We start from the raw sequence: 26,404 nt of genomic DNA, 5'->3' as shown, positions 1-26,404 counted from the left end.
CTACAGGTGAGATGAAATACTACAGGTGAGATGAGTCCAAATACACAGGTGAGATGAGTCCAAATACTACAGGTGAGATGAGTCCAAATACTACAGGTGAGATGAGTCCAAATACTACAGGTGAGATGAGTCCAAATACTACAGGTGAGATGAGTCCAAATACTACAGGTGAGATGAGTCCAAATACTACAGGTGAGATGAGTCCAAATACTACAGGTGAGATGAGTCCAAATACTACAGGTGAGATGACACCGTTTATAACAGAGATGAGTCCAAATACTACAGGTGAGATGAGTCCAAATACTACAGGTGAGATGACACCGTTTATAACAGAGATGAGTCCAAATACTACAGGTGAGATGAGTCCAAATACTACAGGTGAGATGAGTCCAAATACTACAGGTGAGATGAGTCAAAAATACTACAGGTGAGATGAGTCCAAATACTACAGGTGAGATGAGTCCAAATACTACAGGTGAGATGAGTCCAAATACTACAGGTGAGATGAGTCCAAATACTACAGGTGAGATGAGTCCAAATACTGCAGGTGAGATGAGTCCAAATACTGCAGGTGAGATGAGTCAAAAATACTACAGGTGAGATGAGTCAAAAATACTACAGGTGAGATGAGTCCAAATACTACAGGTACAAAAATACTACAGGTGAGATGACACCGTTTATAACAAAAGTCCAAATACTACAGGTGAGATGAGTCAAATGAGTCAAAAATACTACAGGTGAGATGAGTCAAAAATACTACAGGTGAGATGAGTCCAAATACTACAGGTGAGATGAGTCAAAAATACTACAGGTGAGATGAGTCAAAAATACTACAGGTGAGATGAGTCCAAATACTACAGGTGAGATGAGTCAAAAATACTACAGGTGAGATGAGTCAAAAATACTACAGGTGAGATGACACCGTTTATAACAGAGATGAGTCCAAATACTACAGGTGAGATGAGTGAAAAATACTACAGGTGAGATGAGTCAAAAATACTACAGGTGAGATGAGTCAAAAATACTACAGGTGAGATGAGTCAAAAATACTACAGGTGAGATGAGTCCAAATACTACAGGTGAGATGAGTCCAAATACTACAGGTGAGATGAGTCCAAATACTACAAGTGAGATGAGTCCAAATACTACAGGTGAGATGACACTATTTTTAAATAATTTCATAAGCTCAAAAATAGCAAACCCCGCCCATGTGGCGCTATAGGCAGCCTAAAGCAAATGCTATGTATTTGAATGATTACAAATAGTATTTGAACCCAGGTCTGTAGTGTTAATCTGAATGACTGACTGTCTCTCTGTCCCCCTCCCCTCAGGGGTAGTGCATTACAGAAACGACTGAGAGACCGTGAGAAGGAGACGGAGCTGGATGATAGAGACCGGAAGAGGGAGAAGGAGGAGCATGATCAGATCAGACAGAGATTGTTAGCTGAGGGACACCCAGACCCTGAGGCCGAGCTGCAGAGGGTATGTCTGTCTGTCTGTCTGTTGTGGAACAGGAGCTGTAGAGGGTCTGTCTGTCTGTCTGTCTGTCTGTTGTGGAACAGGAGCTGCAGAGGGTCTGTCTGTCTGTCTGTCTGTCTGTTGTGGAGCTCCTATATGACCAGCCTCCTATATGTGCCTTGTGTCTGCCTCGTGTGTCTCCTGTCTGTCTCGTGTTGTCTCCTGTCTGTCTCGTGTGTCTCCTGTCTGCCTCGTGTGTCTCCTGTCTGCCTCGTGTGTCTCCTGTCTGCCTCGTGTGTCTCCTGTCTGCCTCGTGTGTCTCCTGTCTGCCTCGTGTGTCTCCTGTCTGCCTCGTGTGTCTCCTGTCTGTCTCTCTCTCGTGTGCCTCGTGTCTGTCTCTCTCCTGTCTGTCTGCTTCCTACAATAACAGAAATGAGAAATGTTGATCAGTGTGTATTGTACCTGTCAAATGGGGACAAGGCACATTCATGACATTTTGTTTTTCTTTATTTTCATTTGTAAAAGTGTGTTGAGACTTTAAATAAATTGTGATTTGATTTTAAACCAAGATGGAGGAGGAGGCAGAGCGGAGGCGGCAGCCCCCAGTGAAGCCGGAGGAGGAGGTGCAGCAGGAGAAACCACACAGGGAGAGGGAGCACAGGGAGCACCGAGAGAGGGAGCACCGAGAGAAGGAGCACCGAGAGAGGGAGCACCGAGAGAGGGAGCACCGAGAGAGGGAGAACCACAGGGACAGGAGAGGAGGAGGAGGAGGAGGAGGAGGTGCAGACAGGCCTCCTCCCGAACACCCTCAGTCCCAATCAGACGACGACGTGGAGGATGGAGAGGAGCTTGACGATCGTGACGGAGACGACTCGTCAGACGCCAGGACACACCCACACCTCAAGCCCACACTGCGGCCAATCACGTCGGCGCCCTCTGTGTCGTCAGGCAGCGGCGGCGCCACGCCCAACTCCCCTGGCAACGAGTCTCCATGTGGCATCATCATCCCTCATGAGAACTCTCCAGACGCCCAGCCCACAGATGAACACCGGCCCAGGATTGGCCTCAGCCTCAAACTGGGTGAGTTAGAACTGGTCTGACTGGGCCGGGTAGAACTGGTCTGACTGGGCCGGGTAGGACTGGTCTGACTGGGCCGGGTAGAACTGGTCTGACTGGGCCGGGTAGAACTGGTCTGACTGGGCCGGGTAGAACTGGTCTGACTGGGCCGGGTAGAACTGGTCTGACTGGGCCGGGTAGAACTGGTCTGACTGGGCCGGGTAGAACTGGTCTGACTGGGCCGGGTAGAACTGGTCTGACTGGGCAGGGTAGAACTGGTCTGACTGGGCCGGGTAGAACTGGTCTGACTGGGCCGGGTAGAACTGGTCTGACTGGGCCGGGTAGAACTGGTCTGACTGGGCCGGGTAGAACTGGTCTGACTGGGCCGGGTAGAACTGGTCTCACTGGGCCGGGTAGAACTGGTCTCACTGGGCCGGGTAGAACTGGTCTGACTGGGCCGGGTAGAACTGGTCTCACTGGGCCGGGTAGAACTGGTCTCACTGGGCCGGGTAGAACTGGTCTGACTGGGCCGGGTAGAACTGGTCTCACTGGGCCGGGTAGAACTGGTCTCACTGGGCCGGGTAGAACTGGTCTCACTGGGCCGGGTAGAACTGGTCTCACTGGGCCGGGTAGAACTGGTCTGACCGGGCCGGGTAGAACTGGTCTGACCGGGCCGGGCAGAACTGGTCTGACTGGGCCGGGCAGAACTGGTCTGACTGGGCCGGGCAGAACTGGTCTGACTGGGCCGGGTAGAACTGGTCTGACTGGGCCGGGCAGAACTGGTCTGACTGGGCCGGGCAGAACTGTGGGCCGGGTAGAACTGGTCTGACTGGGCCGGGTAGAACTGTGGGCCGGGTAGAACTGGTCTGACTGGGCCGGGTAGAACTGGTCTGACCGGGCCGGGTAGAACTGGTCTGACTGGGCCGGGTAGAACTGGTCTGACCGGGCCGGGTAGAACTGGTCTGACCGGGCCGGGTAGAACTGGTCTGACCGGGCCGGGTAGAACTGGTCTGACTGGGCCGGGTAGAACTGGTCCGACCGGGCCGGGTAGAACTGGTCTGACCGGGCCGGGTAGAACTGGTCTCACTGGGCCGGGTAGAACTGGTCCGACCGGGCCGGGTAGAACTGGTCCGACTGGGCCAGACCTGTAGCTGCTGTCAAAGCCTATACTACATTTCTGTACAGCACTTTGAGACATCAGCTGATGTACGAAGGGCTATATAAAATAAATAAATTTGATTTGATCACCATGCGGTAAATTGGTTAATAGACCAATGACAGAGTTCCAAACCTCTCTGCCAATAACAACTAGTTTCCAGTATTCCTCCACCCACTCAGACCACTCCCAGACAGTCCGAGCTAAATTCTTCCTTGAGAAATGGCTCTTTGGTGATTGTAATGGAAATCTATTACAGCAAGGTACTTAATTGATGTATGAATGGGTGTGGTGGGAGGTTGCAATAGTAAATGAGAACTTGTTCTCAACTAGCCTACTGGGGTGTGGGGGGAGGGGGGGGGAATGGGGGTGTGGTGGTGTGTCGGAAAAGGGGTGTGGTGGTGTGTAGGAATGGGGGTGTGGTGGTGTGTCGGAATGGGGGTGTGGTGGGGGGTAGGTATGGGGGTGTGGTGGGGGGTAGGAATGGGGGTGTGGTGGGGGGGTAGGAATGGGGGTGTGGTGGGGGGTAGGAATGGGGGTAGTAATGGGGGTGTGGTGGGGGGGTAGGAATGGGGGTGTTACATCGGCCGATGTAAAATAATAATATAATAATGACAATTACAACAATACTGAATGAACACTTATTTTAACTTAATATAATACATCGATAAAATCAATTTAGCCTCAAATAAATAATGAAACATGTTCAATCTGGTTTAAATAATGCAAAAACAAAGTGTTGGAGAAGAAAGTAAAAGTGCAATATGTGCCATGTAAGAAAGCTAACGTTTCAGTTCCTTGCTCAGAACATGAGAACATATGAAAGCTGGTGGTTCCTTTTAACATGAGTCTTCAATATTCCCCGGTAAGAGGTTTTAGGTTGTAGTTATAATAGGAATTATAGGACTATATCCCTCTATACCATTTGTATTTCATATTCCTTTGACTATTGGATGTTCTTATAGGCACTTTAGTATTGCCAGTGTAACAGTATAGCTTCCGTCCCTCTCCTCGCTCCTACCTGGCCTCGAACCAGGAACACATCGACAACAGCCACCCTCGAAGCAGCGTTACCCATGCAGAGCAAGGGGAACAACTACTCCAAGCCTCAGAGCGAGTGACGTTTGAAACGCTATTAGCGCGCGCTAACTAGCCATTTCACTTTGGTTACACCAGCCTCATCTCGGGAGTTGATAGGCTTAAACAGCGCAATGCTTGACGCACAACGAAGAGCTGCTGGCAAAACACACTAAAGTGCTGTTTGAATGAATGTTTACAGCGCCTGCTTCTGCCTACCACCGCTCAGTCAGATACTTAGATACTTGTATGCTCAGTCAGATTATATGCAACTCAGGACACGCTAGATAATATCTAGTAATGTCATCAACCATGTGTAGTTAACTAGTGATTATGATTGTTTTTTTATAAGATAAATTTAATGCTAGCTAGCAACTTACCTTGGCTTACTGCGTTCGCATAACTTCATGCGACGAGCAATCCTAGATCCGGGATCCTATTTATAGCCTCAAGCTCATTAGCATAACGCAACGTTAACTATTCATGAAAATCGCAAATGAAATGAAATAAATATATTTGCTTTCAAGCTTAGACTTTTGTTAACAACACTGTCATCTCAGATTTTCAAAATATGCTTTTCAACCATAGCTAAACAAGCATTTGTGTAAGAGTATTGATAGCTAGCATAGCTATAAGCCTAGAATTCAGCCAGCAACATTTTCACAAAATGAAGAAAAGCATTCAAATAAAATCATTTACCTTTGAAGAACTTCGGAGGTTTTCAATGAGGAGACTCTCAGTTAGATAGCAAATGGTCAGTTTTTCAAAAAATATTATTTGTGTAGGACAAATCGCTCCGTTTTGTTCACGTTTGGCTACGAAAAAAACCTGTATCCAGTTATAGCCTCAAGCTCATTCGCATAACGTAACGTTAACTATTTATGAAAATCGCAAATGAAATGAAATAAATATGCTAGCTCTCAAGCTTAGCCTTTTCGTAACAACACTGTCATCTCAGATTTTCAAAATATGCTTTTCAACCATAGCAAAACAAGCATTTGTGTAAGAGTATTGATAGCTAGCGTAGCATTTAGCGGGCAACATTTTCACAAAAACCAGAAAAGCATTCAAATAAAATCATTTACCTTTGAAGAACTTCAGATGTTTTCAATGAGGAGACTCTCAGTTAGATAGCAAATGTTCAGTTTTTCCTGAAAGATTCTCTGTGTTGGAGAAATCGCTCCGTTTTGTACATCACTTTTGGCTACCAAAACAATTAACTCCATAATATCGACTGAAACATGGCAAACGTTGTTTAGAATCAATCCTCAAGGTGTTTTTCACATATGTCTTCATTGATATATCGTTCGTGGAAGTTTGCTTTCTTCTCTGAATTAAATGGAAAAATACTTGCAGCTGAGGTTTACGCACCAATTTCGACGCAGGACACTGGGCGGACACCTGGTAAATGTGGTCTCTTATGGTCAATCTTCCAATGATATGCCTACAAATACGTCACAATGCTGCAGACACCTTGGGGAAACGGCAGAAATTGTGGTCTCATTCCCAGCGCATTCACAGCCATATAAGGAGACATTGGAAAACAGCGCTTCAAAAATTTTGCTAATTTCCTGTTTGAAGTTTCATCTTGGTTTCGCCTGTAGCATCAGTTCTGTGGCACTCACAGATAATATCTTTACAGTTTTGGAAACGTCAGAGTGTTTTATTTCCAAAGCTGTCAATTATATGCATAGTCGAGCATCTTTTCGTGACAAAATATCTTGTTTAAAACGGGAACGTTTTTTTATCCAAAAATGAAATACTGCCCCTAGAGTTCAGAGGTTAACAGGCAGTCTCCTTGTGGAGTGCAACGAGAGAGAAGCAAGTCGTTATTGCGTTGGATTAGTTAAATGTAAGGTTGCAAGATTGGATCTCCCGAGCTGACAAGGTGAAGAATGTCGGTGAGAGAACGGTGTTCACCTGTTGACCTCCTGCCTTGTAGTTCCACTGACTGTCCGTCGGATACACCTGGTGGTGATTGGTCGGTTTGTTTGTCGTAGCTTCACAACGATGTTGCTACCACTCCATGCGATCGATGACCCGGAGCGGGTCCCAACAGACAACCACGAGCTGGAGCGCCATCGACTTAAACATTTCACAAGCTAAACATGTTGAAAATTAACAAAAAATTAACTAGGCCGGGCGGCAGGGTAGCCTAGTGGTTAGAGTGTAGAGGAGGCAGGGAGTCTAGTGGTTAGAGTGTAGAGGAGGCAGGGAGTCTAGTGGTTAGAGTGTAGAGGCGGCAGGGTAGCCTAGTGGTTAGTGTAGAGGCGGCAGGGTAGCCTAGTGGTTAGAGTGTAGAGGCGGCAGGGTAGCCTAGTGGTTAGAGTGTAGAGGAGGTAGGGTAGCCTAGTGGTTAGAGCATTGGACTAGTAACCGGAAGGTTGCAAGTTCAAACCCCCAAGCTGACAAGGTACAAATCTGTCGCTCTGCCCCTGAACAGGCAGTTAACCCACTGTTCCTCGGCCGTCATTGAACATAAGAATTTGTTCTTAACTGACTTGCCTAGTAAAATAAAGGTAAAATAAATAAAACAACTTCTACAGAGTTGCACAAACTGTCATACTGCCAACTGATAGTTTCTCCACAAAGAGCCACTTCTGAAGAAGTTGAACATTTTATGTTAAAGGGGATACATCACTTTTCTTCTAATAGATTTTCACTATAACACACTTTCATTCCGTCTCTCTCTCTCTCGCTCTCCTTCCCTCTCTCTCGCTCTCCTTCCCTCTCTCCTTCCCTCTCTCGCTCTCCTTCCCTCTCTCGCTCTCCTTCCCTCTCTCGCTCTCCTTCCCTCTCTCGCTCTCCTTCCCTCTCTCGCTCTCCTTCCCTCTCTCGCTCTCCTTCCCGCTCTCGCTCTCCTTCCCGCTCTCGCTCTCCTTCCCGCTCTCGCTCTCCTTCCCGCTCTCGCTCTCCTTCCCGCTCTCGCTCTCCTTCCCGCTCTCGCTCTCGCTCTCCTTCCCGCTCTCGCTCTCCTTCCCGCTCTCGCTCTCCTTCCCTCTCTCGCTCTCCTTCCCTCTCTCGCTCTCCTTCCCTCTCTCGCTCTCCTTCCCTCTCTCGCTCTCCTTCCCTCTCTCGCTCTCCTTCCCTCTCTCGCTCTCCTTCCCTCTCTCGCTCTCCTTCCCTCTCTCGCTCTCCTTCCCTCTCTCGCTCTCCTTCCCTCTCTCGCTCTCCTTCCCTCTCTCGCTCTCCTTCCCTCTCTCTCTCGCTCTCCTTCCCTCTCTCGCTCTCCTTCCCTCCCTCTCTCGCTCTCCTTCCCTCCCTCTCTCGCTCTCCTTCCCTCCCTCTCTCGCTCTCCTTCCTTCCCTCTCTTGCTCTCCTTCCTTCCCTCTCTCTCGCTCTCCTTCCTTCCCTCTCTCGCTCTCCTTCCTTCCCTCTCTCGCTCTCCTTCCTTCCCTCTCTCGCTCTCCTTCCTTCCCTCTCTCGCTCTCCTTCCTTCCCTCTCTCGCTCTCGCTCTCCTTCTCGCTCTGCTTCCCTCTCTCGCTCTGCTTCCCTCTCTCGCTCTGCTTCCCTCTCTCGCTCTGCTTCCCGCTCTCGCTCTCTCTCCTTCCCGCTCTCTCTCCTTCCCGCTCTCGCTCTCTCTCCTTCCCGCTCTCGCTCTCTCTCCTTCCCGCTCTCGCTCTCTCTCCTTCCCGCTCTCGCTCTCTCTCCTTCCCGCTCTCGCTCTCTCTCCTTCCCGCTCTCGCTCGCTCTCCTTCCCTCTCTCTCTCGCTCTCCTTCCCTCTCTCTCTCGCTCGCTCGCTCTCCTTCCCTCTCTCTCTCGCTCGCTCGCTCTCCTTCCCTCTCTCTCTCTCGCTCGCTCGCTCTCCTTCCCTCTCTCTCTCGCTTTCGCTCGCTCTCCTTCCCTCTCTCTCTCGCTCGCTCGCTCTCCTTCCCTCTCTCTCTCGCTCTCGCTCGCTCTCCTTCCCTCTCTCGCTCGCTCGCTCTCCTTCCCTCTCTCTCTCGCTCGCTCTCCTTCCCTCTCTCTCTCGCTCGCTCTCCTTCCCTCTCTCTCTCGCTCGCTCTCCTTCCCTCTCTCTCTCGCTCGCTCTCCTTCCCTCTCTCTCTCGCTCGCTCTCCTTCCCTCTCTCTCTCGCTCGCTCTCCTTCCCTCTCTCTCTCGCTCGCTCTCCTTCCCTCTCTCTCTCGCTCTCCTTCCCGCTCTCCTTCCCTCTCTCGCTCTCCTTCCCTCTCTCGCTCTCCTTCCCGCTCTCGCTCTCCTTCCCGCTCTCGCTCTCCTTCCCTCTCTCGCTCTCCTTCCCTCTCTCGCTCTCCTTCCCTCTCTCGCTCTCCTTCCCTCTCTCGCTCTCCTTCCCTCTCTCGCTCTCCTTCCCTCTCTCGCTCTCCTTCCCTCTCTCGCTCTCCTTCCCTCTCTCGCTCTCCTTCCCTCTCTCGCTCTCCTTCCCGCTCTCGCTCTCCTTCCCGCTCTCGCTCTCCTTCCCGCTCTCGCTCTCCTTCCCTCTCTCGCTCTCTCTCCTTCCGTCTCTCGCTCTCTCTCTATCCCTCTCTCGCTCGCTCTCCTTCCCTCTCTCTCTCGCTCTCTCCTTCCCGCTCTCGCTCTCTCTCTTTCCCGCTCTCGCTCTCTCTCCTTCCCTCTCTCGCTCTCTCTCCTTCCCTCTCTCGCTCGCTCTCTCTCCTTCCCTCTCTCGCTCGCTCTCTCTCCTTCCCTCTCTCGCTCGCTCTCTCTCCTTCCCTCTCTCGCTCGCTCTCTCTCCTTCCCTCTCTCGCTCGCTCGCTCTCCTTCCCTCTCTCGCTCGCTCTCCTTCGCTCTCTCTCTCGCTCTCTCTCCTTCCCTCTCTCGCTCTCTCTCCTTCCGTCTCTCGCTCTCTCTCTTTCCCTCTCTCGCTCGCTCTCCTTCCCTCTCTCTCTCGCTCTCCTTCCCGCTCTCGCTCTCTCTCTTTCCCGCTCTCGCTCTCTCTCCTTCCCTCTCTCGCTCTCTCTCCTTCCCTCTCTCGCTCGCTCTCTCTCCTTCCCTCTCTCGCTCGCTCTCTCTCCTTCCCTCTCTCGCTCGCTCTCTCTCCTTCCCTCGCTCGCTCGCTCTCTCCTTCCCTCGCTCGCTCTCTCTCCTTCCCTCTCTCGCTCGCTCTCTCTCCTTCCCTCTCTCGCTCGCTCTCTCTCCTTCCCTCTCTCGCTCGCTCTCTCTCCTTCCCTCTCTCGCTCGCTCGCTCTCCTTCCCTCTCTCGCTCGCTCTCCTTCGCTCTCTCTCTCGCTCTCTCTCCTTCCCTCGCTCGCTCTCTCTCCTTCCCTCTCTCGCTCTCTCTCCTTCCCCAGTATAACCCACTGTTTCTCTCTTGTTCCCCCTCTCCCGTCCCCAGGAGCCGGCGCCAGCCCCAGCCATCAGATCCACACGGGGAGTAAACGTAAGAAGCTGGCCAACGTCGACAGCGTCTTCAACAAGTTCGGAGAGGAGGAGGCCGACGAGGCGCCTCGTAAACGTAAGCTGGTTCCGCTGGACTACGGTGAGGATGATAAGAGCTTGGGTCTGGACGGGGCCGAGGTACCTGGAGGGAAGGGAGGACAAAACACCGAGGAGAAACGGAAACACATCAGGAGTCTCATTGAGAAGATCCCGACGGCCAGACCGGATCTGTTCAACTACCCTCTGGACTGGACTGCTGTGGACTCGGTAAGGAGGACGAGGGGTTGTGGAGAGACTATAGGACCTGGTCTTATGGATAGATCACTGAGATTTACATCAAACAGACTGCTGTGGACTCGGTAAGGATGAGCTCTTCTAGCCTGGTCCCTGATCTGTTTTTCATTTAAACTCCCAATAGATGATAGCACAAACAGACTGGTACCCAGGCTAGAGCTCTCTTCTCTAAATATAGAGTGATGGATTCTAACTCCACATGTGGCAGGCATTGATAAGGGGGGAGAGTTGTGGATTAGTGATGAAGAGGGGCGGGTTGAGGTCAGGTCAAGTTTAAGGGAGAAGGAACAGATTGTTGTCCGTATCAACTTTAGACCGGATCTGTTCAACTACCCTCTGGACTGGACTGCTGTGGACTCGGTAAGGATGACGAGGGGTTGTGGAGAGACTATAGGACCTGGTCTTATGGATAGATTACTGAGATTTACATCAAACAGACTGCTGTGGACTCGGTAAGGATGAGCTCTTCTAGCCTGGTCCCTGATCTGTTTTTCATTTAAACTCCCAATAGATGATAGCACAAACAGACTGGTACCCAGGCTAGAGCTCTCTTCTCTAAATATAGAGTGATGGATTCTAACTCCTAAACTCCTAAACTTGAAATAGGGTTAATTATCAGGTATTCTATTGAATTATTGAGTGCTGTGGTTTAGTGTGTCTACACCAGAGGGTAATGGGGTATCTGTAGGAGGAAGGTATATAGTGTGTGCAATTAAGCTTGGGATGTAGTGAGTGTTAGAGAGGACGATCACATGTGGCAGGCATTGATAAGGGGAGAGAGTCGTGGATTAGTGATGAAGAGGGGCGGGTCGAGGTCAGGTCAAGTTTAAGGGAGAAGGAACAGATTGTTGTCCGTATCAACTTTAGTTTCCTGCCTAGCAATAAAGATGCAATGTTTAGCGAGGAGGAGACTCCACCCGAAGTGGGGGACATATACCACCACTATTGTAAACATGTTTTTGTCGACTCAGCTTGTTCGATAGAGAAGTAGAACCTGAATGTTGTGTTATAATCTCTATTAGCTTTGTAGGAGTGGATTTATACTTAGTCGTCTCGAGGTCTGGAATAAAATGTCTCGTTTCGTTTTTAAAATGTCTCGTTTTGTAAATTAGAGTTCGGATGCAGTCGGAATGAGCCACAAATGAGCCTCTTTTCATTTTGTAGTTTTTTGTCCATCTTGTCCCGGGGAATCTTGTTGGAGATGTGCTCTCTTCCTTTTACATTTCTGAGGCGCCGCGGCTAACCGTTTAATCGCGCCGGTATGAATTTGGCCGTGTGTGTGTATTTATATTTAAAAGTTGTCGGAGTTGGGACTGCCGTTCCCGTGTCTCTTTTAAAACACCAAATCTGCCACCTTTTGTTCTTCCCCCTCAGACTCTGATGGACCGTCGCATCAGACCGTGGATCAACAAGAAGATTATAGAGTACATCGGAGAGGAGGAAGCTACGCTAGTCGACTTTGTCTGTTCGAAGGTGAGTCGTCTTTCTGCACTAACTGTAATCGGCTCAGAGAGTCTGTTAAATGACTCACTGGATAAGAGAGTCTGTTAAATGACTCACTACTGTAGTGGCTCTGGATCAGAGAGTCTGCTAAATGACTCACTGGATAAGAGAGTCTGTTAAATGACTCACTACTGTAGTGGCTCTGGATCAGAGAGTCTGCTAAATGACTCACTACTGTAGTGGCTCTGGATCAGAGAGTCTGCTAAATGACTCACTACTGTAGTTGCTCTGGATCAGAGAGTCTGTTAAATGACTCACTACTGTAGTGTCTCTGGATCAGAGAGTCTCCTAAATGACTCACTACTGTAGTGGCTCTGGATCAGAGAGTCTGTTAAATGACTCACTACTGTAGTGGCCTTGGATCAGAGAGTCTGCTAAATGACTCACTACTGTAGTGGCTCTGGATCAGAGAGTCTGTTAAATGACTCACTACTGTAGTGGCCTTGGATCAGAGAGTCTGCTAAATGACTCACTACTGTAGTGGCCTTGGATCAGAGAGTCTGCTAAATGACTCACTACTGTAGAGGCTCTGGATCAGAGAGTCTCCTAAATGACTCACTACTGTAGTGGCTCTGGATCAGAGAGTCTGTTAAATGACTCACTACTGTAGTGGCCTTGGATCAGAGAGTCTGTTAAATGACTCACTACTGTAGTGGCCTTGGATCAGAGAGTCTGTTAAATGACTCACTACTATCGTGGCTCTGGATCAGAGAGTCTGTTAAATGACTCACTACTGTAGTGGCTCTGGATCAGAGAGTCTGCTAAATGACTCACTACTGTAGTGGCTCTGGATCAGAGAGTCTGTTTAAATGACTCACTACTGTAGTGGCTCTGGATCAGAGAGTCTGCTAAATGACTCACTACTGTAGTGGCTCTGGATCAGAGAGTCTGCTAAATGACTCACTACTGTAGTGTCTCTGGATCAGAGAGTCTCCTAAATGACTCACTACTGTAGTGGCCTTGGATCAGAGAGTCTCCTAAATGACTCACTACTGTAGTGGCTCTGGATCAGAGAGTCTGCTAAATGACTCACTGCTGTACTGGTCTTGTCTCACGGTGTGATGTCTATGTTATCTCCCGAAGGTCATGTCTCACGGCACACCGCAGGGGATCTTGGATGATGTTGCCATGGTGAGTAGATCATTAGCCAATCATTACACATGGTCACTGGAACGATCTTCAAGGCTGAACCAGTAATAGTGATCGTATGTTCACATGCAGGAGCTACTTCTAGCTTGTTCCACTCGCTCAGACTTTCTACGACTGGGATGTGCCGTTGTCTCACCTCAGTTATTTTTAAGATGACTGCACTCGACTGTTAGTCGCTCTGGATAAGAGTCTGCTGAAGGACTAACGTGAAATGTAAAAATGATATGTAAATCCTACATTTGAGTTGGTTATAAAAGCGTTAAGAGACAAGATCACTAACTAACTAACTGACTGACTGAATGATGTATTGTACCTGCAGGTTCTGGACGAGGAGGCCGAGGTGTTCATAGTTAAAATGTGGAGGCTGTTGATCTACGAAACGGAGGCCAAGAAGATTGGTCTGGGGAAATGAAGACTAGTACTACTACAGTACTACTACAGTACTACTACAGTACTACTATCTAGTACTACTACAGTACTACTATCTAGTACTACTACAGTACTACTATCTAGTACTACTACAGTACTACTATCTAGTACTACTACAGTACTACTATCTAGTACTACTACAGTACTACTATCTAGTACTACTACAGTACTACTATCTAGTACTACTACAGTACTACTATCTAGTACTACTACAGTACTACTATCTAGTACTACTACAGTACTACTATCTAGTACTACTACAGTATTACTGCTGTCAGGGACAGTTTTTTTCCCTCTGGCTTCATGTGTCTTTATGTCTCTGACTGATCACATGGACACCTCTCACTCACTAGGGTGTCGAGACTATGAACATGGGCCTGTTACCAGTCCTCAACCACCCTCTACCGCTCCCACACCCCCTCTACGCTCCCACACCCCCTCTCTACGCTCCCACACCCCCTCTCTACCGCTCCCACACCCCCTCTACGCTCCCACACCCCCTCTCTACGCTCCCACACCCCCTCTCTACGCTCCCACACCCCCTCTCTACGCTCCCACACCCCTCTCTACGCTCCCACCCCCCTCTCTACGCTCCCACACCCCCTCTCTACGCTCCCACACCCCCTCTCTACCGCTCCCACACCCCCTCTCTACCGCTCCCACACCCCCTCTCTACGCTCCCACACCCCCTCTCTACGCTCCCACACCCCCTCTCTACCCTCCCCAACCCCCACTCTATCCCTCCCCAACCCCCACTCTATCCCTCCCCAACCCCCCTTACCAAGTACCCCCTCTACTACGCACCTCCACCATGCACCAAACCCCCTCTACCACGCACCAAACCCCCTACCACTCATCCCCCTCTACCACGCACCAAACCCCCTACCACTCATCCCCCTCTACCACGCACCTAGCCCACCCTACACCGCACCAAACCCCCTACCACGCACCAAACCCCTCTACCACTCATCCCCCTCTACCATACACCAAACCCCCTCTACCACGCACCAAACCCCCTCTACCACTCATCCCCCTCTACCACGCACCAAACCCCCTCCACCACGCACCAAACCCCCTCCACCACGCACCAAACCCCTCTACCACTCATCCCCCTCTACCACTCATCCCCCTCTACCACGCACCAAACCCCTCCACCACGCACCAAACCCCCCCCTACCACGCACCAAACCCCCCTACCACGCACCAAACCCCTCTACCACGCACCAAACCCCTCTACCACTCATCCCCCTCTACCACGCACCAAACCCCCTCTACCACGCACCAAACCCCCTCTTCCACGCACCAAACCCCCTCTACCACTCATCCCCCCCCTACCACGCACCAAACCCCCTCTACCACTCATCCCCCTCTACCACGCACCAAACCCCCTCTACCACGCACCAAACCCCCTACCACGCACCAAACCCCCTCTTTCACGCACCAAACCCCCCCTACCACACACCAATCCCCTTCCACGCACCAAACCACGCACCAAACCCCCTCCCCCTGCTCCCCAAAACCCCATTCCATCAGTAAAGAACAACAGCTGCTGTCTGTGTGTGTGTGTGTGTCTGCAAGAGAGAGCTTGACTGTGTTGAATGTGAAAGTGCCCACAAGCTTACTGCATGGTATCCAAATAGTTTGTTTCTAAGCTGGTGTGAGAGAGAGCCTGTCAAAGCCAGCTCAGCTGTGTGTTTTTATCCATGATGATTTGCTCCGCCGCGTCTCGCTGACACGTTGGGCTGGTTTAGTATTGTCAGGAAGGTATCTTATCTCGTTGCTACCGTCTGATTGGAGGATTCGCTCCACTGTGTGATCTAATGATGAAATTAAAGAAGCTTTTAAAAAAAAACACACAAAAAAAAAAATGAAGTGGTGCATTTTTTTGTTCAAACTGAACATGTAGAAATAAGAAGTCAATTACTGGAAGTAATTATTTAGTTTTCTGTTTTTCACTAAAGGATAGAGTTGGGAATGAACCTCGTAACATTACACCAATACCCTAGTTACGTACCCTTAATGACTTCCAATACCCTAGTTACGTACTCTTAATGACTTCCAATACCCTAGTTACGTACTCTTAATGACTTCCAATACCCTAGTTATGTACTCTTAATGACTTCCAATACCCTAGTTACGTACCCTTAATGACACCAATACCCTAGTTACGTACTCTTAATGACTTCCAATACCCTAGTTACGTACCCTTAATGACTCCAATACCCTAGTTACGTACCCTTAATGACACCAATACCCTAGTTACGTACCCAATATTACTCCAATACCCTAGTTACGTACCCTTAATGACTCCAATACCCTAGTTACGTACCCTTAATGACACCAATACCATAGTTATGTACCCAATATTACTCCAATACCCTAGTTACGTACCCCACACCACTAGAGGGATATCTTCAACCACCAACTTACCATCCTGAGACAAGGCTGAGTATAGCCCACAAAGATCTCCGCCATGGCACAACCCAAGGGGGGGCACCAACCCAGACCGGATGACCACATCAGTGAATCAACCCACTCAGGTGACGCACCCCTTCCAGGGACGGCATGAGAGAGCCCCAGTAAGCCAGTGACTCAGCCCCTGTAATAGGGTTAGAGGCAGAGAATCCCAGTGGAAAGAGGGGAACCGGCCAGGCAGAGACAGCAAGGGCGGTTTGTTGCTCCAGAGCCTTTCCGTTCACCTTCACACTCCTGGGCCAGACTACACTCAATCATATGACCCACTGAAGAGATGAGTCTTCAGTAAAGACTTAAAGGTTGAGACCGAGTTTGCGTCTCTGACATGGGTAGGCAGACCGTTCCATAAAAATGGAGCTCTATAGGAGAAATTACGCCTCTGAAGATCTGAAGTCTCTTCTGTGATGATTCAAATGCAGCGTTATTTCACGAATGTTTGAGAATGAAGATCACGGTGTTTAAACCCTATCTACGTGGACTAGAGATCACGGTGTTTAAACCCTGTCTACGGGGACTAGAGATCACGAGGTGTTTAAACCCTATCTACGGGGACTAGAGATCACAGGGTGTTTAAACCCTATCTACGGTGACTAGAGATCACGGTGTTTAAACCCTATCTACGGGGACTAGAGATCACGGTGTGTTTAAACCCTATCTACGGGGACTAGAGATCACGAGGTGTTTAAACCCTATCTACGGGGACTAGAGATCACGGTGTTTAAACCCTAACTACGGGGACTAGAGATCACGGTGTTTAAACCCTATCTACAGGGACTAGAGATCACGAGGTGTTTAAACCCTATCTACGTGGACTAGAGATCACAGTGTTTAAACCCTGTCTACGGGGACTAGAGATCACGAGGTGTTTAAACCCTATCTACGGGGACTAGAGATCACAGGGTGTTTAAACCTATCTACGGGGACTAGAGATCACGGTGTTTAAACCTATCTACGGGGACTAGAGATCACGGGGTGTTTAAACCCTATCTACGGGGACTAGAGATCACGAGGTGTTTAAACCCTATCTACGGGGACTAGAGATCACGGTGTTTAAACCCTAACTACGGGGACTAGATATCACGGTGTTTAAACCCTAACTACGGGGACTAGAGATCACGGTGTTTAAACCCTATCTACGGGGACTAGAGATCACGAGGTGTTTAAACCCTATCTACGGGGACTAGAGATCACGGGGTGTTTAAACCTAACTACGGGGACTAGAGATCACGGTGTTTAAACCTAACTACGGGGACTAGAGATCACGAGGTGTTTAAACCCTAACTACGGGGACTAGAGATCACGAGGTGTTTAAACCCTATCTCACGGGGACTAGAGATCACGAGGTGTTTAAACCCTATCTCACGGGGACCAAAGATCACGAGGTGTTTAAACCTAACTACGGGGACCAGAGATCACGGGGTGTTTAAACCCTATCTACGGGGACTAGAGATCACGGGGTGTTTAAACCCTATCTACGGGGACTAGAGATCACGGGATGTTTAAACCCTATCTACGGGGACTAGAGATCACGGGGTGTTTAAACCCTATCTACGGGGACTAGAGATCACGGGGTGTTTAAACCCTATCTACGAGACTAGAGATCACGGGGTGTTTAAACCCTAACTACGGGGACTAGAGATCACGAGGTGTTTAAACCCTATCTACGGGGACTAGAGATCACGAGGTGTTTAAACCCTATCTACGGGGACTAGAGATCATGAGGTGTTTAAACCCTATCTACGGGGACTAGAGATCACGTGTTTAAACCCTATCTACGGGGACTAGAGATCACGGGGTGTTTAAACCCTATCTACGGGGACTAGAGATCACGGGGTGTTTAAACCCTATCTACGGGGACTAGAGATCACGAGGTGTTTAAACCCTATCTACGGGGACTAGAGATCACGAGGTGTTTAAACCCTATCTACGGGGACTAGGGATCACGAGGTGTTTAAACCCTATCTACGGGGACTGGAGATCACGGGGTGTTTAAACCCTATCTACGGGGACTGGAGATCACGAGGTGTTTAAACCCTATCTACGGGGGACTAGAGATCACGAGGTGTTTAAACCCTATCTACGGGGACTAGAGATCACGAGGTGTTTAAACCCTATCTACGGGGACTAGAGATCACGAGGTGTTTAAACCCTATCTACGGGGACTAGAGATCACGGGTGTTTAAACCCTATCTCACGGGGACTAGAGATCACGAGGTGTTTAAACCCTATCTACGGGGACTAGAGATCACGGGGTGTTTAAACCCTATCTACGGGGACTAGAGATCACGGGGTGTTTAAACCCTATCTACGGGGACTAGAGATCACAGGGTGTTTAAACCCTATCTACGGGGACTAGAGATCACGGTGTTTAAACCCTATCTACGGGGACTAGAGATCACGGTGTGTTTAAACCCTATCTACGGGGACTAGAGATCACGAGGTGTTTAAACCCTATCTACGGGGACTAGAGATCACGGTGTTTAAACCCTAACTACGGGGACTAGAGATCACGGTGTTTAAACCCTAACTACGGGGACTAGAGATCACGGTGTTTAAACCCTATCTACAGGGACTAGAGATCACGAGGTGTTTAAACCCTATCTACGTGGACTAGAGATCAGTGTTTAAACCCTGTCTACGGGGACTAGAGATCACGAGGTGTTTAAACCCTGTCTACGGGGACTAGAGATCACAGGGTGTTTAAACCCTATCTACGGGGACTAGAGATCACGGTGTTTAAACCCTATCTACGGGGACTAGAGATCACGGGGTGTTTAAACCCTATCTACGGGGACTAGAGATCACGAGGTGTTTAAACCCTATCTACGGGGACTAGAGATCACGGTGTTTAAACCCTAACTACGGGGACTAGATATCACGGTGTTTAAACCCTAACTACGGGGACTAGAGATCACGGTGTTTAAACCCTATCTACGGGGACTAGAGATCACGAGGTGTTTAAACCCTATCTACGGGGACTAGAGATCACGGGGTGTTTAAACCCTATCTACGGGGACTAGAGATCACGGGGTGTTTAAACCCTATCTACGGGGACTAGAGATCACGGGGTGTTTAAACCCTAACTACGGGGACTAGAGATCACGAGGTGTTTAAACCCTATCTACGGGGACTAGAGATCACGAGGTGTTTAAACCCTATCTACGGGGACTAGAGATCACGAGGTGTTTAAACCCTATCTACGGGGACTAGAGATCACGGGGTGTTTAAACCCTATCTACGGGGACTAGAGATCACGGGGTGTTTAAACCCTATCTACGGGGACTAGAGATCACGAGGTGTTTAAACCCTATCTACGGGGACTAGAGATCACGAGGTGTTTAAACCCTATCTACGGGGACTAGAGATCACGGGGTGTTTAAACCCTATCTTCGGGGACTAGAGATCACGGGGTGTTTAAACCCTATCTACGGGGACTAGAGATCACGGGGTGTTTAAACCCTATCTACGGGGACTAGAGATCACGAGGTGTTTAAACCCTATCTACGGGGACTAGAGATCACGAGGTGTTTAAACCCTATCTACGGGTACTAGAGATCACGAGGTGTTTAAACCCTATCTACGGGGACTAGAGATCACGAGGTGTTTAAACCCTATCTACGGGGACTAGAGATCACGAGGTGTTTAAACCCTATCTACGGGGACTAGAGATCAGTGTTTAAACCCTATCTACGGGGACTAGAGATCAGTGTTTAAACCCTATCTACAGGGACTAGAGATCACGAGGTGTTTAAACCCTATCTACGGTGACTAGAGATCCCCCCCCCCGGCCACTACTAACAGTTCATAATATAGGTCACCCAGGTGCAAGCTTTCAAACACACTGAAACAGAAGCATACCAAGTCATATAACTATAACACTATATTCACTTGTTTTTATATAATAAAGAGTAGAATTCACTGTTTGAAACACATTTATTGAACACTGACCATCAGTAGTTTCACAAACATGAGGAATAACGTAAACACTGTCCCCTGTGATCATGGTGTGTAATGGTGTATAATCCAAGGAGGAGAATTCTGTCATCCAGAAGGGGGCGCTGTTCTGTGCCTTTTTAGAGCTCAGTGACTAGAAAGACGGGGAAACAGACCACCACCCAATATCATGTTGTCTGTGTTGTCCGTCTGAGGAATGATGCTTTCAAATTCATTCACAGAGCTATGGATGCAAGGACTGACCATCCATGATATCACAATTATAGGTTTAACCATCTTTTGAGGCTACACAGCATTTACAATTACATTGTTTACAAGCAAAGGGCCCAAGTTGGGGCCTTGTGGAGGCGAAATGTTCAGGTTGGGGCCCTGTGGAGGGAAAAGGTCCAGGTTGGGGCCCTGTGGAGGGGAAATGTTCAGGTTGGGGCCCTGTGGAGGGGAATGGTCCAGGTTGGGGCTCTGTGGAGGGGAAGGGTCCTGGTTGGGGCCCTGTGGAGGAGAAAGGTTCAGGTTGGGGCTCTGTGGAGGGGAAGGGTCCAGGTTGGGGCTCTGTGGAGGGGAAGGGTCCAGGTTGGGGCCCTGTGGAGGGGAAGTGTCCAGGTTGGGGCCCTGTGGAGGGGAAGGGTCCAGGTTGGGGCCCTGTGGAGGGGAAGGGTCCAGGTTGGGGCCCTGTGGAGGGGAAGGGTCCAGGTTGGTGGCTCTGTGGAGGGGAAGTGTCCAGGTTGGGGCCCTGTGAAGAGGAAGGGTTCGGGTGGGGGCCCTGTGGAGGGAAGGGTTGGGGTTGGGGCCCTGTGGAGGGGAAGGGTTGAGGCCCTGTGGAGAGGAAGGGTTGGGGTTGGGGCCTTGTGAAGAGGAAGGGTTGAGGTTGGGGCCCTGTGGAGGGGAAGGGTTGAGGTTGGGGGCCCTGTGGAAGGGAAGGGTTGAGGTTGGGGCCCTGTGGAAGGGAAGGGTTGAGGTTGGGGCCCTGTGGAGGGGAAGGGTTGAGGTTGGGGCCCTGTGGAGGGGAAGGGTTGAGGTTGGGGCCCTGTGGAGGGGAAGGGTTGAGGTTGGGGCCCTGTGGAGGGGAAGGGTTGAGGTTGGGGGCCCTGTGGAGGGGAAGGGTTGAGGTTGGGGCCCTGTGGAGGGGAAGGGTTGAGGTTGGGGCCCTGTGGAGGGGAAGGGTTGAGGTTGGGGGCCCTGTGGAAGGGCACTAGTATAAAACCTGGAACATTTGGAGCCAGTTTCCGGCATTCAGATTAAAAGCCCAGTACTGCATGGACTAAAAACACTTTCAATTTATAATCTATTTTTCAGTCCAGGATTGGTCTTAATTAACCTGGGTCTGGGAAACTGGCCCCTTAACTCTGAACCGCCAAACAGCCCTTAGGTCTTCAGCATCTATGGAAAAGGACTGTCGTCATGTTTCAATCATTAACTGTTTAGGAATCAAAGGGGCTGTCGTCATGAATCAAAGGGGCTGTCGTCATGAATCAAAGGGGCTGTCGTCATGAATCAAAGGGGCTGTCGTCATGAATCAAAGGGGCTGTCGTCATGAATCAAAGGGACTGTCGTCATGAATCAAAGGGACTGTCGTCATGAATCAAAGGGACTGTCGTCATGAATCAAAGGGACTGTCGTCATGAATCAAAGGGACTGTCGTCATGAATCAAAGGGACTGTCATCATGAATCAAAGGGACTGTCATCATGAATCAAAGGGACTGTCATCATGAATCAAAGGGACTGTCATCAAGAATCAATGGGATGGTCATCAAGAATCAATGGGACTGTCGTCATGAATCAATGGGATGGTCATCAAGAATCAATGGGACTGTCATCAAGAATCAATGGGATTGACTATGTTTGCCTGCATCTGTTCAGATAGAGCTGTATAATCTAGATCCTGCTTTTGTTCAGGGAATGTACTATACTGTACAATCTATGTCAAGTTGAACCACTCTACAACTAAGAGGGACTGGTTGTTGTGGAACTAAGAGGGACTGGTTGTTGTGGAGTGAAGAGGGATTGGTTGTTGTGAAGCTAAGAGGGACTGGTTGTTGTGGAGCGAAGAGGGACTGGTTGTTGTGGAGCGAAGAGGGACTGGTTGTTGTGGAGCTGAGGGACTGGTTGCTGTGGATATGAGGACCCCCCCCCCCCCCCTCCCACAGAGAAACAGACACAAGCATCTGTGAGGTCAGGGTTCTTCTTTTCTTGTAGTCAGCTACAGGTAGATTTTTATTGAAACTGAGTCAATTCAACAGCCACTCCATTGTTCTTCCACTGACAAATTGTCTTCCTGCTGTACCAGATAAACTCCACTCTTAATCACTGTTGCTGCTGTATCGTATCGACTCATTTTGTTAATTTTTGTTTCTTTCTACTGTTTGTAATTATTGTAATTAATAAAAAATGTGATTTTGATTAAATATGTTGTGGCTATCAGAACCTCTTGAACAATGCCTCTTGACTCTCACCAAGTCCCTACAGAATAGTCATCAGCTTGAAGAACTCAAGATGCTCCATAAGACGCATTGGCAGTAAAGAAAATAGGCCGTACCACTCATAACCACTAGAGGTCAGGCTAAACCTGGGACTGGTGTACTACCACTCATAACCACTAGAGGACATGCTAAACCTGAGACTGGTGTACTACCACTCATAACCACTAGAGGTCAGGCTAAACCTGGGACTGGTGTACTACCACTCGTAACCACTAGAGGTCAGGCTAAACCTGAGACTGGTGTACTACCACTCATAACCACTAGAGGTCAGGCTAAACCTGAAACTGGTGTACTACCACTCATAACCACAAGAGGTCAGGCTAAACATGGGACTGGTGTACTACCACTCATAATCTCAAGAGGACATGCTAAACCTGAGACTGGTGTACTACCACTCATAACCACTAGAGGACATGCTAAACCTGAGACTGGTACTACCACTGGATCTGTTACATGTGTGTATACACCCACTTTAGTATTACTTTGAGATGTTTTTTTTTTAAACGTGGTGACACCTGTAGTTTCCACTTTTTCAGTCCTTTTTACAGGAACCAATCATGAAGTTCCCCACTCTTCTTTTCTTTCAGTGTTTAACCCTCCATCGGGTCCCCCAGATAGCATATTAACACGCCGTAAGTCATGAAATAAATATTTAGAATAACAGGAAATTAACATTAAAACTGCAGATTTTTCTCTGTCTCATTTCAAAATGTGTAGAATAGCAGGAAATTAGATCAGAGAATCTTGAAAGTCGAGACAATCCTTGTCCGGCATGGAAAATGTATTTTTTATATTTTTTTATAGAGAATATACTTGTTTTGGGAATTTTATAAATACATTGAATGTTATTTATTTCAGTCAGTCTGGAAATGCCCTTGTTTGGAGCAAAGGATCCCAATTTCAAACTCTCCAAAAAAGTATATATATATTGACAATTGACAATTTTTATATATATATATATATATATAGAGATATATATAGATATATATATATATAGATATATATATGGATATTAACTGAAAAATTATCTGATGTAGTTTCTTACAATAGCTCTCTGTGAATATTTATCTCAAAATTGTGATTCTGAAAAGATGAGCCTGGAGATTTGGTCAATTGTTGTCAACACCACTGTTCTACAACATATGCTTAAACAAGGGAAGTATCTGCTGTGCAAGTCCTAAGTGATAATGTTTGTTTTATAAATGTGAAAGAAATTAGCCTTTGAGCATTTCATAGTTATATAAAACAAAACAAAAATAAGCCTTGAGAAGACAGTAGGTCTGGAGGAGCAGCAGACTTTCTGGTCTGTCTAGTCTGTCTGGTACTCTCTGGTCTGTCTGGTACTGTCTGGTCTGTCTGGTACTGTCTGGTCTGTCTGGTCTGTCTGGTACTGTCTGGTACTTTCGGGTACTGTCTAGTCTGTCTGGTCTGTCTGGTACTCTCTGGTCTGTCTGGTACTGTCTGGTCTGTCTGGTACTGTCTGGTCTGTCTGGTCTGTCTAGTCTGTCTGGTCTGTCTGGTCTGTCTGGTACTGTCTGGTCTGTCTAGTCTGTCTGGTACTGTCTAGTCTGTCTGGTCTGTCTGGTACTGTCTGGTCTGTCTGGTCTGTCTGGTCTGTCTGGTACTGTCTAGTCTGTCTGGTACTGTCTGGTCTGTCTGGTACTGTCTGGTACTGTCAGGTACTGTCTGGTCTGTCTGGTACCCTCTGGTCTGTCTGGTACTGTCTGGTCTGTCTCGTCTGTCTGGTACTGTCTAGTCTGTCTAATACTGTCTGGTCTGTCTGGTCTGTCTGGTACCCTCTGGTCTGCTTGGTACTGTCTGGTACTGTCTGGTATTGTCTGGTGTGTCCAGTACTGTCTGGTCTGTCTAGTATTGTCTGGTCTGTCTGGTCTGTCAGGTACTGTTTAGTACTGTCTGGTCTGTCTGGTACTGTCAGGAACTGTCTGGTACTGTCAGGAACTGTCTGGTACTGTCTGGTCTGTCTGGTACCCTCTGGTCTGTCTGGTACCCTCTGGTCTGTCTGGAACCCTCTGGTCTGTCTGGTACTGTCTGGTACTGTCTGGTACTGTCTAGTCTGTCTGGTACTGTCTAGTCTGTCTGGTCTGTCTGGTACTGTCTAGTCTGTCTGGTACTGTCTGGTATTGTCTAGTACTGTCTGGTACTGTCTGGTATTGTCTGGTACTGTCTGGTCTGTCTGATATTGTCTGGTCTGCCTGGTACTGTCCAGTCTGTCTAGTACTGTCTGGTCTGTCTGGTCTGTCTGGTCTGTCTGGTACTGTCCAGTCTGTCTAGTACTGTCTGGTCTGTGTGGTATTGTCTCGTCTGTCTGCTACTGTCTGGTCTGTCTGGTCTGTCTGTTACTTTCTGGTCTGTCTGGTACTTTCTGGTCTGTCTAGTACCCTCTGGTCTGTCTGGTACTGTCTGGTATTGTCTGGTCTGTCTGGTACTGTCTGGTCTGTCTAGTACTGTCTGGTCTGTCTGGTCTGTCTAGTTCCCTCTAGTCTGTCTGGTCTGTCTGGTACTGTCTGGTCTGTCTGGTATTGTCCGGTCTGTCTGGTCTGTCTAGTACCCTCTGGTCTGTCTTGTATTGTCTGGTCTGTCTGGTCTGTCTGGTCTGCCTGGTCTGTCTGGTACTGTCTGGACTGTCTGGTCTGTCGAGTACTGTCTGGTACTGTCTGGTCTGTCTAGTACTGTCTGATCTGTCTGGTATTGACTGGTACTGTCTGGACTGTCTGGTCTGTCTGGTCTGCCTGGTACTGTCTGGTACTGCCTGGTCTGTGTGGTACTGTCTGGTAATGTCTAGTACTGTCTGGTCTGTCTGGTCTGCCTGGTCTGTCTGGTACTGTCTAGTACCCTCTGGTCTGTCTGGTACTGTCTGGTCTGTCTGGTACTGTCTGGTCTGTCTGGTACTGTCTGGTCTGCCTGGTACTGTCTGGTCTGTCTGGTCTGCCTGGTCTGTCAGGTCTGTCTGGTCTTGTCTGGTACTGTCTGGTCTGTCTGGTATTGTCTGGTCTGTCTTGTCTGTCTAGTACTGTCTGGTCTGTCTGGTCTGTCTGGTACTTTCTGGTCTGTCTAGCACCCTCTTGTACTGTCTGGTCTGTCTGGTATTGTCTGGTCTGTCTGGTACTGTCTGGTCTGTCTAGCACCCTCTTGTACTGTCTGGTCTGTATGGTCTGTCTGGTCTGTCTAGTACCCTCTGGTCTGTCTGGTCTGTCTGGTACTTTCTGGTCTGTCTGGTACTGTCTTGTCTGTCTGGTATTGTCTGGTCTGTCTGGTCTGTCTAGTACCCTCTGGTCTGTCTGGTCTGTCTGGTACCTTCTGGTCTGTCTCGTACCCTCTGGTCTGTCTGGTACTGTCTGGTCTGTCTGGTCTGTCTGGTACTGTCTGGTCTGTCTGGTACTGTCTGGTCTGTCTATTACCCTCTGGTCTGTCTGGTACTGTCTGGTCTGTCTAGTACTGTCTGGTCTGTCTGGTCTGTCTGGTCTGTCTATTACCCTCTGGTCAATCTGGTACTGTCTGGTCTGTCTGGTCTGTCTGGTACTGTCTGGTACTGTCTGGACTATCTGGTCTGCCTGGTACTGTCTGGTACTGCCTGGTCTGTCTGGTACTGTCTGGTATTGTCTAGTACTGTCTGGTACTGTTTGTTATTGTCTGGTCTGTCTGGTATGCCTGGTCTGTCTGGTCTGCCTGGTACTGTCTGGTACTGCCTGGTCTGTCTGGTACTGTCTGGTAATGTCTAGTACTGTCTGGTCTGTCTGGTCTGCATGGTCTGTCTGGTCTGCCTGGTCCTGTCTGGTACTGCCTGGTCTGTCTGGTAATGTCTAGTACTGTCTGGTCTGTCTGGTCTGCCTGGTCTGTCTGGTACTGTCTAGTACCCTCTGGTCTGTCTGGTACTGTTTGGTCTGTCTGGTCTGTCTGGTACTGTCTGGTCTGTCAGGTCTGTGTCATCTGTCTGGTCTGTCTGGTACTGTCTGGTCTGTCTGGTACTGTCTGGTACTGTCTGGTCTGTCTGGTACTGTCTGGTCTGTCTAGGATTG

At 49.0% G+C, this 26,404-nt stretch overlaps 1 protein-coding gene across 1 annotated transcript; it reads left to right on the top strand.

The window, feature by feature from the left end:
• The first annotated feature begins 767 nt into the window (after positions 1–767).
• LOC135538174 (RNA-binding protein 25-like) lies at positions 768–14,017 on the top strand. Its single transcript, XM_064964143.1, has 8 exons — positions 768–786; positions 916–955; positions 1,332–1,482; positions 2,028–2,538; positions 10,042–10,352; positions 11,754–11,852; positions 12,966–13,013; positions 13,351–14,017. Exons 1-8 carry the CDS (start codon positions 768–770, stop codon positions 13,441–13,443), a joined length of 1,272 nt encoding a protein of 423 aa, XP_064820215.1. The 3' UTR covers positions 13,444–14,017.
• The last annotated feature ends 12,387 nt before the right edge of the window (positions 14,018–26,404 follow it).

This window comes from Oncorhynchus masou, unplaced genomic scaffold (assembly GCF_036934945.1).
Source record: "Oncorhynchus masou masou isolate Uvic2021 unplaced genomic scaffold, UVic_Omas_1.1 unplaced_scaffold_924, whole genome shotgun sequence".
Lineage (NCBI taxonomy): Eukaryota > Metazoa > Chordata > Actinopteri > Salmoniformes > Salmonidae > Oncorhynchus > Oncorhynchus masou.
The sequence above is the reverse complement of the archived record's forward strand: the minus strand, read 5'-3'. Positions and strand labels throughout refer to the sequence as shown.

Bases quoted from the DNA above. Each gene is read 5' to 3' on its own strand.
- LOC135538174 (XM_064964143.1), top strand. The intron at 1,483-2,027 runs GTATGTCTGTCT...TTTTAAACCAAG, and splicing joins CTGAGGCCGAGCTGCAGAGG to ATGGAGGAGGAGGCAGAGCG. The intron at 11,853-12,965 runs GTGAGTCGTCTT...TATCTCCCGAAG, and splicing joins TCGACTTTGTCTGTTCGAAG to GTCATGTCTCACGGCACACC.